Below are 16,726 nucleotides of genomic sequence, written 5' to 3' on the forward strand. Positions count from 1 at the left end.
ACCCAGCCTTCCCTATGTTTTCCTTTCTGAATACCAACCTTTTCCAGATCCACAGATAAACTGGGGACTCAACAGTTTCAAATTTGAGAACATTAATACCAGTTTCACAACGACTACAGCAAGTAATAACTGTAGCAAGTATGGCATGGGTTTGTATTTACAGATGTCAGGCAGGATGTGTTTTTCTCAAGTATGATTAAAATCTCTGCGTAGATTAATCATTACTGTGTCTCTGAAATTAAACTGCAACAGTTGCAACTGTTTGCTGAACCAATATTTAATGGTGTGTTTCAGAAGCCTGCTGTGCCAAGTTCCCTGATGTCTGCCTGAAACTTTAAGGCCACCACTGTTGCACCCTCACAGTTCTGTCCCCAAAGAACAAAGCCAGTAAGATGTGAAGGTTTCAGAAAAAGCCAGCAGCATTCACCAGAAAAATCGCCACATTGTGACCTGCTCATTAAGACAGCTTGTAGTCACACAATAGTGTTGTCTCTACGAGAGCAGAGATTAGAAAAAATTAGTAATTATCCTAATAATTGGAGAGGCACAAAGTTTCGCTAAGGTTATCTAGTGAACTTCAAGCCCTTTCAGACTCAGCACACTATTATACATTGTGTATCTCAATGTGCCACATGCACAGGCCACTCTAGACGCAAATGAATACCTGGCAAAGCAAACTAAGTGCATGTTAAAATGATGCTACTTCAAATAAAACTTCATCTGTAAAATACAGGACAGAATAGCTGTACTACTCTGAAGGCCCAAACACTGGTAAATATTAAAAGGAAAACACGTGCTCAATAGCATGCTCACTGAAACCAGCTGGGAAGGAATCTGAAATGCAGCAGGATGAGCTCTCCACATGGAATTCTCCTAAATTCTCTTGGTTGGTTACTTGAGTGACCAACATTAATCAACATACTAATGTTTTGTTATCCTCTTAGTTCTTATTAGAAACACTGCTTTGTGAAAGCCTGTGTTTACTTTTATTTTATGAACACAAGTGAGGAAACCGTTACACCAATATAAATGCATTACAATTTTATCAGATGAAGCTTCTTTACTCTAGAAATGGGCAAGATTCACATTTTTGGGGTTCTAAAGTATCCAATCCCACAGCTATTTTAGGCTTTTCTATTGGCAGTGCAGAAAAGCACAAGACCCTTTAAGGTTACAAACTATATTTCATGATAAATGACAGCTCAAATAAGCAAAGCTCAGTCATTAGATCTGGCCAGAGAACACTCAGCACTTGACTTGGACATTAATGACCTGCAATTTAATGCAATGTGCACACTAGCAGTGTAGGCATATCTCACTTTAAGACAAAGAGTTAAAAAATGAAGAAAAATAATGTCTGGACAGATGCATTTAATAAAAAAAACAAAACAAAAGATACAATGAAAGACAGAACTAGATTAAGTCATGCAATATTTAAATTTGACAGAACACCTCACAAACTTTTCTTGAACCAGCAACCTTTACAGTGACAGAAAGCATCAAAGAAGACTGAAAAGTTAGAACTTCTGCTTACTTATGAATTACTAGAAAATTTGTGACAGAATGTGACTGAGCTGTCAATAAAAAAAATAGTAATTCAACAACCTTCATAGAAACTTCCAAGACTGTGGTCTAGTTATTTGCAGCAAGGAAGATGCTTAATTTTGTATTACACAAGCAATCATTTTCAGATTGAAAAGAAGAAAAATATAGGGCTATTAAGGAAGGAAATTACACTACTGCTGAAAGAAATGTGCTGTAACTAGGTAAGCACTAATTACATTATATTATCATATGTAATTGCAGTATTCAGTTACTGAATTAAATCTTAACCCCCCCCAAAAAAAGAACCAATGCACTGGAGGAAATAAAACATTTAAGCTTCCCTCTTAAATCTGATGAAGCTATAAGGTGAAGCACCTCATCAGTCATCACCTTACTGCTGCAGAAAGATGAATTGTATAGCCTCTTCAGGCAATACTAGAATTTAAATAAGAACTAGAAAAAACAATAAATGTAATAGCCTTATATCAATTGCTTTTCTTCTGGAAACCGCTTACATAATCACCATAGAGAAAAAAAAAAACAAACCCAGAAGGGGTACAGAAGGGAGGTACAGTTTAAAGCTATTCTAAGAGAATTTTTATAGCTGTTCTTGCAAATTAGCCATTTTGTTCTATCAACCAGGAAAGCAAACACTGCTTGAACTGAGATGACAACTTATTTTTGCTCTGAACATTGAGAACTGCAGTCTCAGAAGGCTGAGAAAAGCAAAGCATGTCCAAAACCTACTGTGTTTAAACAGAGATAGCATATGAATACACAAAATAAAAGCACAACAGTTCCCTTGCCAAGGACAAGCAGATGGCAACTCAGAGCAGAAGTCAGTAACTCAATGACAAGTCATAAGAAATAAGACTCATCAACCAGTTCTTCACCAGTCCCCAGTTTTTTACAAGAGTGGGACTGAACTATTTCACTGGGCAAGTCCCACTTGCAGAAACCCCAGGCCAGACATGTCTGCCTCTCCCCCGAAGCAGCTGTTTTGCTTGGACTCCCCAGAGACCTCCCACAAGCTGCACTGCCCACCTTCTCACCACCCCCTCCTCCTTCCAGCCACCTATTTTGCACATTGGAAACCCGTCCTGTACAGTGCCTTCCTTTAAAGGGCAGGGCCTGGGGGAAGAGCTGCTCCTAAATACAGGAGGGAAATAGAGCTTTTACCCACAAAAACCATGTTCACACAGAGAGTTGCTGGTTTGACTTTACGCAGCACACTTCTGTGAGCACACACCCTGCTACCAGCAGGGCCCAGGACGGCTCATGTGCCCTTCAATACCATGCCATGTCCTGGACGTCTCCTCACAACTACACAGCAGCTGGACCAGGCAGCGTAACAGCTCCCTACAGGAAGAGCGTTCCTTGTGCCCTTCTCCCCTTACTGTGGGTCTCACAGAGGACTATCTGTCAAAGCTAAATGAGTAACTCTCATGGTAAATTTATTATTATTATTATTATTATTATTATTATTATTATTATTATTATTATTATTATTATTATTGTTATTGTTATTGTTATTGTTATTATTAATAATAATAATAACAATTATTTTTATTGTTGACAGAGGTTCCTTGCTCATATCAAAGATAAAGACTGTTTTGGAAAGAAAGTGATAAGGCTCCGAGTTTAAATTAAGTTTTCTAGTAAGCAATATGCTTTTTTCCCCTCCAGTAGCACTTGAATTTTGCTTATTGGACTACTACAAGATTGCTCTGTTGTTTGAACTTTCTGTTACTTGGGAAGCTCCTTTTCAATCATAAACTGCTGAGAAAGCAGGAATACAACTAAAGAAAATAAAAGCACAAGCTATGATTTTCAGCCCTCAGAGAAGTATAAAGTGAATTTTGATGAAATTGTTATTATGAAACATACTTTGAAATAGATGAGATTTAGCTTTAAATGCTGAACACTGCAATAGCTATTTACTTAAAATAATTCTAGGTATCTAAATGCTCATCTGTCCTATTGCAAGGCTGGTTGAAACAAATCACTCCCACTATTTTACAGTCTATTCTCTATTACCTGCTTTTAAAATGTTTTGCAAGAGTGCTTGCAACACCATCAATGTTACAATTGCTTGTAAATTTAATACAGGAGGGAACCCACAAATCTTAAAAGGTAAAATTCTCAAATTATTTTTACCTTGGTGATCTCTGTAAACTCTGAAATTTGTTAGATGCCCTAATGAAATAAGGAGAAGTTTATTTAATATCTACAAACTCTTCTAGGAGTTTTTTCAAGACCTGAAAATCTGAGGAGGAAGATAATTCAGCACACAATCCTGAAAGAGTACAGTAAAATAAACCTTTCTGTGAAGCTACAGTTAACTGTAAAGCCTTATTGCTGAAATAATACCAATATATGGAGAAATTCTACCAGGGTGAGAACCTGAAACTCTGAATCTATAAACCAGATGTAGCTTATGACATCTGATACCAGACTTCCTTCTCTTTGGCTGCTGTAATCATGTTTTTAAATGATGACCTCTGGTAATGAGTCTCTGATGACTCAATGCCTAGGTGCTCAAAATAACTTTGAAAAACTGAGTCAGAGTAATCATTACTCAAGCACAGCATCACACAGAATCCCACCAGCTTTCCAGCATAGAAATGAGAAGGCTTAAACTGGTAATTGCTGCAATTTAACATAAACCATGTATCATCGAATCTTTAAAAGACCATAAGACTGGACAGAAAGCCAGAACAGAAAACTTGTGTCTTCATAAAATAAGTGAATCAGTTCTCATGCTCATCCTAACATCTCACTCCTCCAATAGGTCAGGAATCTGTGGTTAATCTGCATTTTCAGCTTCCCTAGTTATCTTGTTGCCCCTCAGAAAACAAACCACCAAACCAAAATAATCTAAAATGCCCCAGGACGTATCACCACATCTACTTAATACTAGCCTAAAAAACCCAAACAACATTTCACATAAAACCAAAATTATTACTTCACCTAATTAATTTTATTCCGTCACATTCTACATATATAGATCAGCTGTGATCTCATGTTTTATATTATGACTTGTTTTGCTGAATTTAAATTATGGAACATGTTGAATGGATTATGACGTGATCTGCATAGTAGATCTCACAACTCACAGATGTGTTAAGATTTACACCGAATCTTAATCTATTAACTGAATCTTCCCTTAAAATAAGATTGACAAGAGGAGTATACTTCCAAAATTAGGACAATGTAGAATGTAGATTAACAGAACACAAAATCTGGATGTTTTGGAGGGTTTAGCACAGAGGGGTGTTTCACTTCCCAGCTGCAAATCAGAACAAAGAACTGTTTCTGAACAATTCATGATGCAAACATACAGATTAGTGATGGTATAAAGGAAAATGTGGGACTTCTTTGGGAAGCCTTATAGTGCTGAGAGAAATAGAGAATGAAAAAGAAAGATGAAAGGAAGGATACGCACTTAAGGATAATAACCTTTAAGAATAATGTGTTGTTACCTTTCCATACCTGAAATTTTCATATGTAAATCATGACCTTCCCTCACCACAACTACAAGAACCGTGCTGAATTCAACTATACCTGGCCAGTGACATTCCCAAGAGGAAATCCAACATGATCAGATGGACAAGAAAGCTTTGAATGGCATTTCCTTATTTTAGAAGTACTGTTAAGTTTTGTCTTATTTAAAGAACAGAATATTTAGTCTAAGATTTCATCTCAAGGGAGTTCCTCCCACAAAAAAGGGCCTAGTCCTAAAAACAGAACCACATAAATGAGTCCTCAAAGCAGCCAAACCATTGAACAACCATTGAACATAATGGTGGGAAACAAGTGTCCCTAGAGTTACAAAGAAAAAAACTGTTGGTATTGACAATAAGAGGGGCCTAACTTCATGAAGCTTATCAACAGCTGCCTTATGAAATACTTCTCTTGGGAAAGCAATGTCACCAGCATCAATGATGCTATACCAATAAATCAGCTCCTAGTTTCAACTTCTAAATGAAAACTCTCAACACATGTTAGCAGCACAGGTTCCAGAAGAAGAACTGTCTTGCTTATAGCCTATCCAGGTCCCTCAACAACATCACTTCCTTTGGAAATCAGAGCTTAACAAATGGCAAAACATCAGCCTTTTCAAGAAAAGGACTTGCCTACATTTTAAAATAATAAATATGTTTAAAAATAGGCTAAGGTAGGGAGAATGTTGTTTAAAAGCCAGCATATTGCTTCCTGATATTTCTAGCTCTCTCTATTCAATGAAGCTCAAAAACAAAAGAAAGGACATGAGTAGTAAAGCTGAGACTTGGCAAACTCTAGAGGGGAAAGAATAGAAAAGGCTCAAGAAATCACAGAGGAACAAACAGAAGAATGACAATCTCATCTGTGGCTTTTGAAAGCAACTATGACAGAAACACATTTACCAAACTGCATCTTCCTTGTGACCAAGTTTTGAAAACTTTTTAGGCTTAGGCACTTTCTGCCATCATTTGTGACAGTTAAAAATAAGGAATTCGTAAGGTTAACTCTGTTTCTGATGGAAGCATTCAAAATAAAAGTATCTAGCTCAAATTATTGGTTCTTAAATGCGAACATGAAATTGCTTTACCTCTGAAGTTAAGTTCAGTTAAATGACTGTGAAACTCTAAAAGTCTCCTGAACAATCTTCTTTTTTTTCTTATTTTGATAGGGTTTAACATTTGTTTCAGTTTTTAGAGCACATAACCTTGAGCAAACCACAAAATCCACTGCCAAGCTACAGTAAACATCTAAGCCAACAAAAGATCTGCATCCAGAAACCTCAGATCCTCCTTTTCCCATCTGTATTTCCACCCTTCTCCATGAAAGTCTCCCCCTCCCAACTATACCACCCCACCTAACCTTCTCTATCAGCTCTGAGCAAACTTTCAACTACTGCAACTACCTAGAACTGGAGAAATGACCCCGCTGTTTCCATTCAGTGAATATTTTTGCTATTTCAGCAACTTATCATAGCTAAAACCAGGCCTGACGAGTGTTGTAGTAGACTCCTGGGATGTACATACAGCATGGGATGAGGAGAAAGAAAGCAGAACTAGCCACTACTAGTTTAGCTCACAATATCAGACTCAGCCTCCACAGCCTTCAGAGTGCTTAAGGCCTACAGCCCCTCCGACCTGTTCCAACAAAAGACTCCCTACCAAGTTGCCAGCTAACAAATATGCTACAAAAGCATCAGTAAAGGCTTCTTGGTATGAAAATAGTAGTGCTTTCCTCCAAAACCTTTATTATTTCAATAAGAAATGCATTGATTTTGAATGGTACAGAGAAGAGACAGCATATTACACAACTGTATACCACCTTTTCATGCTGGAAAACTAGGAATTTAATAGCTGTAGTTTATCAAAGTGGGAGCAAGAAAACTGCCCAAGGATTACAAGCTAGATATGGAAGAAACCTCTGTTTGCATCCTCCATCCTCACAAAATCCAGCACCTTGATTCAAGCATTTGTAAATCTTGTAGAGAAAATGATAAAGCTGAAAACAGAAACTGGGCAAGTTCAGATTCAAAAGAAAGAAGCAACAACAGCAAGAGAATTGAAGGTTTAAAAACAAACAAACGAAAAGACAGACTGGATTTTCTGTCATTGAAAGCATTCAAATCAAGACTGAATTTGCCCCCAGCCTTCTTTGCAAAGTATATTCTAGTTTAAACAGGAATCAATTCAGGAAGAGCTAACAGCCCATGCAGCACAGGCCAGGCCAGACTATCAGTCACCCTTATCAGCTATATAGGATTTGATACCATTAAAGTTCAAAAAACTCATACTCCAGACAACTACTTACAGCTTAGTTTTGTTAACATTTCGCATTTAATATTTGTAAAATACAAATGCACCTTGCATATTTCTTTTAAAAATGAGGCAATTTTGGAAGGATCACAAGCAGAAGGTGAGAAATTTGTTTACAAATTTAAAAAACAAAATTTACTTTCTAAATGAAATGGTGGCTGGTTAGTTGGCCGAGCTCCTAAAAACTGTTTATTCAGCCAGTTACTCCCTTACACTGCTCAAAAAAACCCCAATGTATCCTTTACTATAGCTGACATTTGCACAATGTGAACAAAATAAAATCCAAAACAGGGCCGTTTGCAGAGAGGGACCCATCTCCTGGGTAGAGCTCAGAAAAAATAATCTTCTCTTCAGTACTGCTCACAGTTACCAGCATAGCAAAATAATAGCAATAAAATACCAATTCTTTCCTGACTACTACTTACTAATTTTGGCCTTCAAGTTAAAGTACATTACCATATCTTGCAATTTGTAGAATGAAAAAAAAAAGACACCACCTGATTTCAAGCTGGTCTGGGGTAGGAAATCAGAAATTATACGCCCTTCCTTCTGGGACCATAATGTCTCCAAAAAATATTTAAAGAAAAGCAAAGTGAAAGTTTCCTAGTGTATGAATAAAATGGATCCTATGAGGATGCTGCACCTCAAATTGAGCAGAGAAACAGTAAACTGGTTTAGTACAGTATCTGCCTAACATACTGTGTATTATGTAGTATATACACACCAGAAGTAATTTTCTTGCTACCTACAATAGTTAGATTGATTGAAAAATATTCCTACACACATCCCATGAATTACTGGAACCCACCAATGTTAAAACCAAGTTAATCAACAATATTCTGACAGCTCAATAGAAACATAAATTTCACTATATTGACTGTATTGACTGTATTTCTAAACTTCCCAAGTGATTTTGAAACCTAAAATCAAGTTCTTGGTGCTTTGGAAAAAGTTTATTCTAACATGAGCCACCATCAGCTTACGTGGTTACAGAGACAGCTACTTACATGTTAAATCTGACATGTTCAAGATGTGGAATATTTTCAGCAATGAGAAGTGCAACACGAATAGTGCGCTGTATGAGAACCGCCTCAGTAAAAGGAAGTTTTTTAAACTGCTGGCCAAGCTAATGGAATCAGGTGACTCAAAGTAATACTTCGAATACCAAAAAAGTCTTCCTGAGATACTTAGATAAATCGCAGATGAGTTGCTGGTGCATGTTAACTCACACCTACACAAGCAGAGATGCTTTCATCAACCAATATAGTAAACAAATATTATTTATTTAGAAAGAGGCCACTTTCAGCTAGATGGGCTAATTTTGACAGTTGCATTAGCAGCAGATACTGTTGAAGAACTGAACAAAACAATGTAACTTCCTGTCTTTTTTTTTAATTTTTTTTTTTCTTTTTTTTTTGTCTTGTGTAAAATCAGAGCTCACTATTAAGTGGTCGCACAGGGCGGATTCTGGGCTCCCACCAGAGACACTACACAGCCACCCCCGGATGCCACTGAGGGGGTCAGCATCAGCTGCCCTGACGCGCCGGGGCGGCGGTGGCCGAGCGGGCCGGGCCCGCCGGTGGCCGAGGCCTCTCCCACCGCCCCGCCGCTCCCCGGGCTCGGTGGAAGCGGGGCAAGGGGCGCCCGGGCTGCAGGAGCAGCACCCGCGGCCTCCGGTGGCTCTTCGACCCTACGGTCGCTCCGCCGAGGAGTGGGGACGGAGGGGCACAAACACAGCACAAAAACAACTTTCCCCGGGCCGGGAGCCGCCGCTGCCCCGCCGAGCCCCGAGCAGGGGCCGGGCAGCGGCGCCGAGGCCCGAGCGCGGCGCTCCCTCCGCTTCCCCCTCCCTCCGTCCCTCCCGCGGCCGGCGGCGAGAGGCAGGGTCCGGGCAGGGACCGGCTCCCCCGACCCCGGGCACGCAGCCCGTCCGCCCGCGCCCCCCGCCCTCCCGGCCGGGCCCGCTGGCGCAGAGGACGCCCCGGCGCCGCCTCCCGAGACCCCCTTGGGGCCGCTCACCTTGGTGGCCATGGCGCTGCCGGCGCGGGCTGCGCTGCCGCTCTGCCCTCCCTCTCTCCCTCCCTCTCTCCGTGCCGCGGCTGCTCGGTCGGTCGGTCGCTGTGTCCGGCCCGCCCGCCGCCGCCGCTGGGCCGCGCAGGCGGCTCCTCCTCAGCGTCCCCGGCCGCCGCCGCCTCCTGGGGGCCGCCGTGCGGCTCGGCAGCCGAGCGCCGGCGCTGGGCAGACGGGGGCTGATGTGGCCGCCCCGCGATGCCCCTGCCTCGGCAGCCCTTTCCGCCGGCTCGACTCGGCACCCGGGGGCAGTGGCGGGCCTGTCTGCCCGCAGCCTTGCCGTCAGGGCCGGGGGGAGGGACGCGCCCGCCTGCGCTGCGGTGATCCCCGGGAGAGCCGCCCCGACCCGTCCCGGGGGCGATGGGGGCGGACGAACGGACCTTGCCCACCCCCCGTGCCTCAAGGGCTTTGCTTTGGAGTCAGAGTTTGGCCTCAAAGTCTCGCTCGCGTCGGGGAGAGAGCCCGCAGGAAGGCGTGATGTGCCCCTCGGGTGCCTTTGAACGGAAATTTCAAAGCAGCCATCCAGCAAGGAAAGCAATTTTTCCTCGGCCGGGCTCCATCCACGGCCGTCAGGGCGGTGTACGTCGTCCCTGGCCTGTTCTGGCCGGGTCTTGGTGTACCGCAGTTATCAGCAGCAGTAAAAAGCACAAAGGAGCCGCTCGAGGTCGGTATCATTCCTGTTGGGCACTCTATGACCATCTCATAAGAGCTACCTGCGACCCCACTTGACTTCCAGCCTGCAGGAGAGATGAGATGGGAGACTAAAACAAAGGAAATTTGAAAATACAGTGGCAGTGATCATGCAAGGTACTGCTTTGATTTTTCCTTTCTGTAGAAGGAAATACACAGTGTAATTGTCAGGGATGCCAGGGAGAGCCCCAGGAGGTAGGCAGACTATAGGGAAACTAAAAAGAACTTTACATCTATATTTCCTTGCCCATAAAATTGCAAGCTCTTTTTTTCTGCAGTTGGTATAGTTTCTCACTGAGAGCTTTATCCAAAGATAAAAATATGCTCACAGGTTTGGCTAGGTTTTTTACATTGGAAAAATTTTTCCTAGTTGGACCCGTGAAATAGTTTCCATGGAAAGTGAGGATAAGGGAATAAGAGGAAGCTGGCTGTTCATTTGCCACTACTTTTTGAGTGATTGAACTGATTAATTTCCAAAGTTTTCAAACTCATTTCTTCTGTTTTTAACTTTTTCAGAACTCAAATAGAAGATTTCCAACTTCCTACTCTCTGTAACAGCAGTACCTAAAGTGAAACCTTTGTGTGTGGCTCACAAGTGAGGTTGTAGGACACGACCTTTAAGCTGAAGTATTGTATTTAGCAACAGTTTTGCCATGTGGTCCATCAACAGACTGGGATCTCAACTACTTTACAGGCAAAACTCCTTGAAGCTGGCTTCATTTCTGTGCTGAGATACCCTGTTCTTCCACCTTCTCAGCAGCAATCTTTCCAACATGGCATGTTTTGATCCAATCCTCTAGAGAACAACTTATAAAAGGGGGAGAGGTATGAAACCCAGAGACCTAGCACTGTCTCCTTTAGGGATCCCCAACTGATAGGTCTGTGAAGCACACTCTGTCCTTTCTCCAGATGCTGCTTTGCTATGTGAAATATAATAAACTTGTGGCTTTAGCATAAGCTTGAGTCTGTGTCATTCTTTACCTGTGGTCAGCACAACTGCCAGTAAAGTTTAATGTGCAGCTGCTACCCAGTGTGCTTTAGCAGAGCTCTGCTTGCCAACTGGGGAATGAAGAACACAGTCATGATTTGTTCAGCCTCTCTGTGTGCTTAAAGCCTCCACAGTTTTCCACTGTAAGCTACTCATGAAAATAAGTCTTACTTGACAAGTTTGAGGGATGAAGGAAATATTACCGTTTCTTTGAGAGAGAATATTCTGAGAAAAAAATTTATGGGATCTTTCCAATGCTATTTGCAATTAATTGCTGTTAATTCTTGTCTCTGTGAAGATATTCTTAGGAATCACTTTGGATTGCAAATAAACATCTCTTCTTAGCAGTAAGCTTTATTATTTCTTAACACAGAAGGCCAAATACCCACAAATTTCTAATGAAATCACCCAGAATTGCCCAAACTTCCAAAATTAGTTACTTTTCTGCTATCAAGCTGTGTCCTAGTTAATTAGGACTGGCTGTTTGCTTAGCATTAGACATAAAAGAAATCTCAGTGGCTTCAGTGGGGGTTGTTTACATATCTAAGCATTTGGTAGTTGTGAAGTGCAGTGCTCTGTGAGGAGCTTACCAGCTTTCAAACACAGTTGACTCATTATTCGTTTTGTACTAAAGCCCCAATGTATGCTATAATAAATGTCTCAACCTCAGAAAATCCCTTACCCAGCACATAAGTGACTTCTCTCTAAGATTTCTGCTCAGTCTATTTTTGCAGCTAGCTGGTCTGCAGTGGTTCCCAGGAACTCAGAGTTCATGGGGAAGCAATCTTCTGCAGAGCCTCATCAAATGAAAAGCTCCTGCCAACAGTGCTATGCAGATTTTTTTAATTAAAGATGGACTCTGAGAAGGGACATGGAGAACATTTGCTGAATATGTTCTCTGCTCAGCAAGGCCTGCCTGGAGCTTCAAGCTCACGGGAAGTCAGTGACCTTGTATGTTCTGACTTATGCAAACTTGATAGGGAATGATAAAGAAACAGTGTTCTTCAGATAACCTTCAAACTGAAAACCATCTGGAGAAAGAAGTACATTTTGTATTTGTAAGTTACTGTCTTCTGGAGCTCGTTGAGGTGGTGCACATTGGATTTGTCGAGCCTGTGCTGTACCTGAGCAGTACCTGGGTGATGCACTGCGGTGACTGAGGTGGCCTTGAGGTGTTTGTCACAGCCGTGAGGGCATTTTGAACACCAATTATCACTAGTGGCAACAACTTTGCAAATGGTGCAGGCTGTCAAACACGTTTTTGCGAAGTCTTTGCAGGAGGCATACAGAGACTACATTATCCTGGGTCTTTATTTTCAAAGGTGTTTTATAAAGTAAGAAGTGATTGAATTTTTTTCTTGGGTGAAAGCCTAACAATGTGGTGTGCATGATAACATCAGTTCCACACTAAATGCTTTTAGCTCAAAATTTCTGACTACATTAATCAGGAAAACCTAACAATAGCTAGGGAGCATGTACAAAAACATTCCAACTCTTTCTTATTCCTTTAATTATCATATTTACCTTAGTCACCTGATACACACCTCTTGTTTTAATAAGGGGTAGAGATTTTTCACATTTTCAAAGCCTTAAAATTAGCTGTGCAAACAATTACTTGGTTTATGAATCAAAAAGAGAAGAACTGTATTCTTCATCTTCAGAAGTTGTATCTTCACCCACTTCTCCCGAAGAGGTTTCTTGGGCTTCATGTTTCCTCTCAGCTCAGCAGCAGTTTCTCTTTCAGAATTGTGTTAACACCATTTCTTCAATGTTTCTGAGAAGTTTACCAGATAGCAGTATAAAATATTGCTTCTTCCTATCTTCTGTCCCCTTCCCTCCCCCAGATTTGGACAGAAAATGATAGGAGCTGCCACATGCATGAAACCAGCGTTATCTGCACAGAGCAGGAAGAGAGCAGCTGTTGAATCCCATTTGTGCATCACTCTGTTCAGCAATGTCCAGTGGCATCACTTGCAAATGTATCTGAAAAATGCATTTAATAAAATGTGTTCTGAGGGAAAAAATGACTAATATTTTCCTCTCTTTTATGTTGGAAGCTTTTGGCCACAAAGGACATGAAATCTTGAATCATATGGCATTTGCAGGAAAGCATGATTTTACCTCTCATTTACCCAGAATTGTGCGTGGCAGTTTAAAATGATGCTCAGGAGATTACAGACACACTTTCCAATCTTACTCTGCACCTGTGCTGGAAGATCACTATCAAAACAGTAAGGCAGCCAGTCCTGAAATACTCCTGGATTTTATGTCCAGACTTTCCTGGAAAAGCTGCTTTAGAAAATTGCACCCAAATTCCTGTGAGTTTTCAGTCTCTGAATTTCTCTCTGAATAAGCAGTTCTGAGAAAAACTCTGTTTCATGCATTTGATTGTGAATGAAGGATTTTATCTTCTTAGATCTGATAATCCAACACCATTATTATCTGAACTGTGGTATATAAAAAGGGCCCTTTTCAAGGTAAGTTCTGTTTTTATATAATTCCATTTCTAATAAACACACAGCCAAGACTGGTTTTGTGCCGTGCATGAATATGCTGTTTTCTTTCCACCATGGGAAAAGTATAATGCTATGCCAAATTCTTTACTCTCAGAGTGATTGGGGTGTTTTTATCACGTCTTTGTGAAGCTAACAGTTTGAAGTCATGGTGGACTCCCTGGACTCAATTTTCTGTTAAAAATCTATAAAAACAGTTGTGTTCCAGTGTTCCAGAGACAAGATGTTGTTGCAATCTGCTTTCAGACATGGTCAATTTTTTGAAAGCACTTTTTTTTTCTTTTTTTTTTTTTTCTTTTTGTTAAGTTGATTGCTGAGGTCATGTTTTGATGCAACTTTGATCACACTCAAGGGAAAGGGGGATGTGTGGATTAAATACCTGGTGCAGATCCTTATGGATGAGCACCATGGCTGCAACAGATTGGAGCTTGCTTGGTCATGATGATCTATTCTTTCTTTAGATAACAGTGGAGGGAATCAGGTTTTTCCTCCCTTTCTTCCTTAACTGTTACCAATGTTTTGAGAAATTCAGGGGGTTTTTTCCTTACTTTTCAGCAGAATAATCAGTGATATGTTTTAGCAGTAATAATCAGTAATTTTTAGCAAGATAAGCTTTGAAAGAAATTATACAAAAATCATCCTTTCTTGTGCAAGGGATAAAACATTTCTCAAAACACCTAACACTAATAAAATTCTTATTTTTTCCCTTTTGAGCTGTACACTGTTTGGTATTATAGATGCTTACATTTGAGATAGGATACTTGTACCTGCATATATGTCATGCACTCCAAATGGCTGGCATTTAGATTTTTTCTTCATACTTTATGTTCATTTGTGTTCTAATGCAAGGGCTGCTGAGATCAATAGGTTTTGAACTCAGCTTTCCTGAAAAATAGAATACAGTTTAGTAAAAAGTATGTTTTAAAAGGGATATTTCCATTTTTCTTCTTCCCAGCTTTAGTAAAAAGTGACATACCATTAGCACTATTGATTTTTACCACTACTGCCCCTTTCCATCTGAGTGCTGACTGCCTGTGGCTTATTTCCATTTTTCCTGTTATGGTGGAAAGTCTGTGCCAGCTGCTGTGCCCTCACATCTCAGGGGATTGCAGTTTCAACAAGCAAAGCAACAGGAGTGTGATCCACTACATATTCACCCAAATGTACAAGAACGTAAATGATGAGGTCCTGTCAACTTTAATAATCTTTTGCTACTTAAAATTGCAGACAAATTGTCTTCCAACACACAAGATAGCTTTAGATTGTGCTAAAAATGTAATTGATTATTCTCTGCTGGCATGTTTAGATGAAGGTCCAGCTGTTTGGCCGCAGTGAGTAGCTCAGTGAGAAGAAAGCTACAGAAGGCTGCAGGACAAACGCGGTCTGAACCCTACTGTGCTGGTCTCTGACTTTCTTTGGAGAGGAGCAGTGGCACACTATGGATCTGCCAGTGTAGCACCAGGCTGCAGTTTTTTGAGGCAGCTTAATGAAAGTAAGATCAAATTTCAGGACATATATCTATGGACATTTATATCTAAATTCAAAGGACAGTCAGGATCAAAACTTTGTAAAGCATGCTTTGCTCTGCATTGTGATAGTGAGCAACCAAAGTTGCAGACCCTGTGGATAAATGCTCTGTCATGAGTATATGCTTTTAAATGTAGATAAACTAATTTGTGTGCTCTCTTTATAAAACCAAGAACTATCATTTCACCTGACCAGCACGGATTTTGAATGTATTGTATCCCTGGTTTACTGTTTGCTCCCTGGTGTGCACAGCATTCACTCACAATTTTTCTCCATGACACAGACAGATGTTTTGGAGCAATACAATTTGACTTTTCAAATAGTTTGTGATTTTTCATTTCTAGCAGTTTGTTACTTCATTACATTTTTTTCTGTTTTCATCATGGAAATTTTGGGCATTTTGGGGTCTCTAGCTGAGTGTTTCCACATACAAGGAATTCAGTCTTGTAGCATTTGTATTATTCACATTATGAGATCACCAAAAGACTAAACCAGGCCTTAATGTCCTTTACCCCAAAATTATTATTTTGAGTCACTGATCCCTTTAGAAATAATTGACAGTGAGATTATTTCACAGGAAGAAGCTGGTGATCAGCAGCTCCCCTGCATTCATAAACCCATCTTTAAATAACACAGGTCAAGGTGATGAGAAATGCTTCAAAGCAAATGCAAAGCAATATTAATTTCCGCTAGCTGTTTTTTCTAGTAGGGTTAGGGTGTCCTGCAGCTGGAGAAAGAGCTGTGAAGCCTCTTTCTAGTGTGTATATATTTCTCACTTGTGTTAACCCATGTTAGATCTCCAGTGCAGAACCTGTCTTCTAGCCCAGACAAGCCCAAGAGGGGTTAAAAGAAAGGGAGAAAGAAGCTTTCATAAATTTCATTATACTATAAGTAGATGTAGTTCTTTCATAGGTTTACCCTGTCTTGAGGGAGGATCTTGGAATCTTAAGGTCCCTTTGACCCTACTTTTTGTGATTTGTTCCTGCGCATTGCAGCCAATAAAGATCATGCTATCCCAGTACAGAGCTAATAATGTACAAGAGAAGAAAAAGGAAAGCCTATGACTAGATGATGGACTACAAAAGAGGCTTTGTAGGCTGCATATCTTGCATTGCTGCTGAGCAAATTATGTGACTGTGGGCAGGTCAGAAAATTTCAAGCATCTATGGTTTTTTTTTTGTAACACTGCCTCATATTAGGTTTTGAAGAAAAGCATTTTTCTTTGGTTGCAGGGTACAAGATCATTCATTAGCAGGAGTATTAAATAGTTGGCAGTTCCAAGATACTTTATAAAATTAAGTATTCAAACCTTTTTTAAAAATCCAGTATTACTAGCAAAACCAATGAGCCTACTCAAGCATTTAATTTATTACCAGTGTTAAAATAAAAACGATGCCTTAGGGATTTAAGTGCTTCACTTCTTTCTGCATGTGGGATGTTCACACTAGCTGACACTTCTTTTCTCCAAATTACCAGAAACAACCCTAGGGATAGCTCTAGCTATCTGCCAGGAAAGGCAGATGTCAAAAACCCTACAAATACTTCTTGGAAATCTGACCCTTACACTGAGGTCAAAGACA

At 40.6% G+C, this 16,726-nt stretch overlaps 2 protein-coding genes across 3 annotated transcripts in view; both read right to left on the reverse strand.

The window, feature by feature from the left end:
* SNX9 (sorting nexin 9) overlaps nucleotides 1-9,481 on the reverse strand; it is a 61,705-nt gene extending 52,224 nt beyond the window's left edge. For both annotated transcript variants that reach the window (XM_015622410.2, XM_015622409.2), the window contains exon 1: nucleotides 9,378-9,481. In XM_015622410.2, coding sequence (XP_015477896.1) covers nucleotides 9,378-9,389 — 12 coding nt within the window. In that variant the 5' untranslated portion in view covers nucleotides 9,390-9,481. The remainder of the gene's footprint in view (nucleotides 1-9,377) is intronic.
* Nucleotides 9,482-12,391: 2,910 nt separating this feature from the next.
* Nucleotides 12,392-16,726, reverse strand: part of ZDHHC14 (zinc finger DHHC-type palmitoyltransferase 14) — a 132,502-nt gene continuing 128,167 nt past the window's right edge. The window contains exons 10-11 of the transcript XR_004496399.1: nucleotides 14,387-14,504; nucleotides 12,392-12,880 (exon numbers count right to left, since the gene is read on the reverse strand). The gene's annotated coding sequence lies outside the window, so the exon portion shown is untranslated. The remainder of the gene's footprint in view (nucleotides 12,881-14,386; nucleotides 14,505-16,726) is intronic.

This window comes from Parus major, chromosome 3 (assembly GCF_001522545.3).
Source record: "Parus major isolate Abel chromosome 3, Parus_major1.1, whole genome shotgun sequence".
Taxonomy (NCBI): Eukaryota; Metazoa; Chordata; class Aves; order Passeriformes; family Paridae; genus Parus; species Parus major.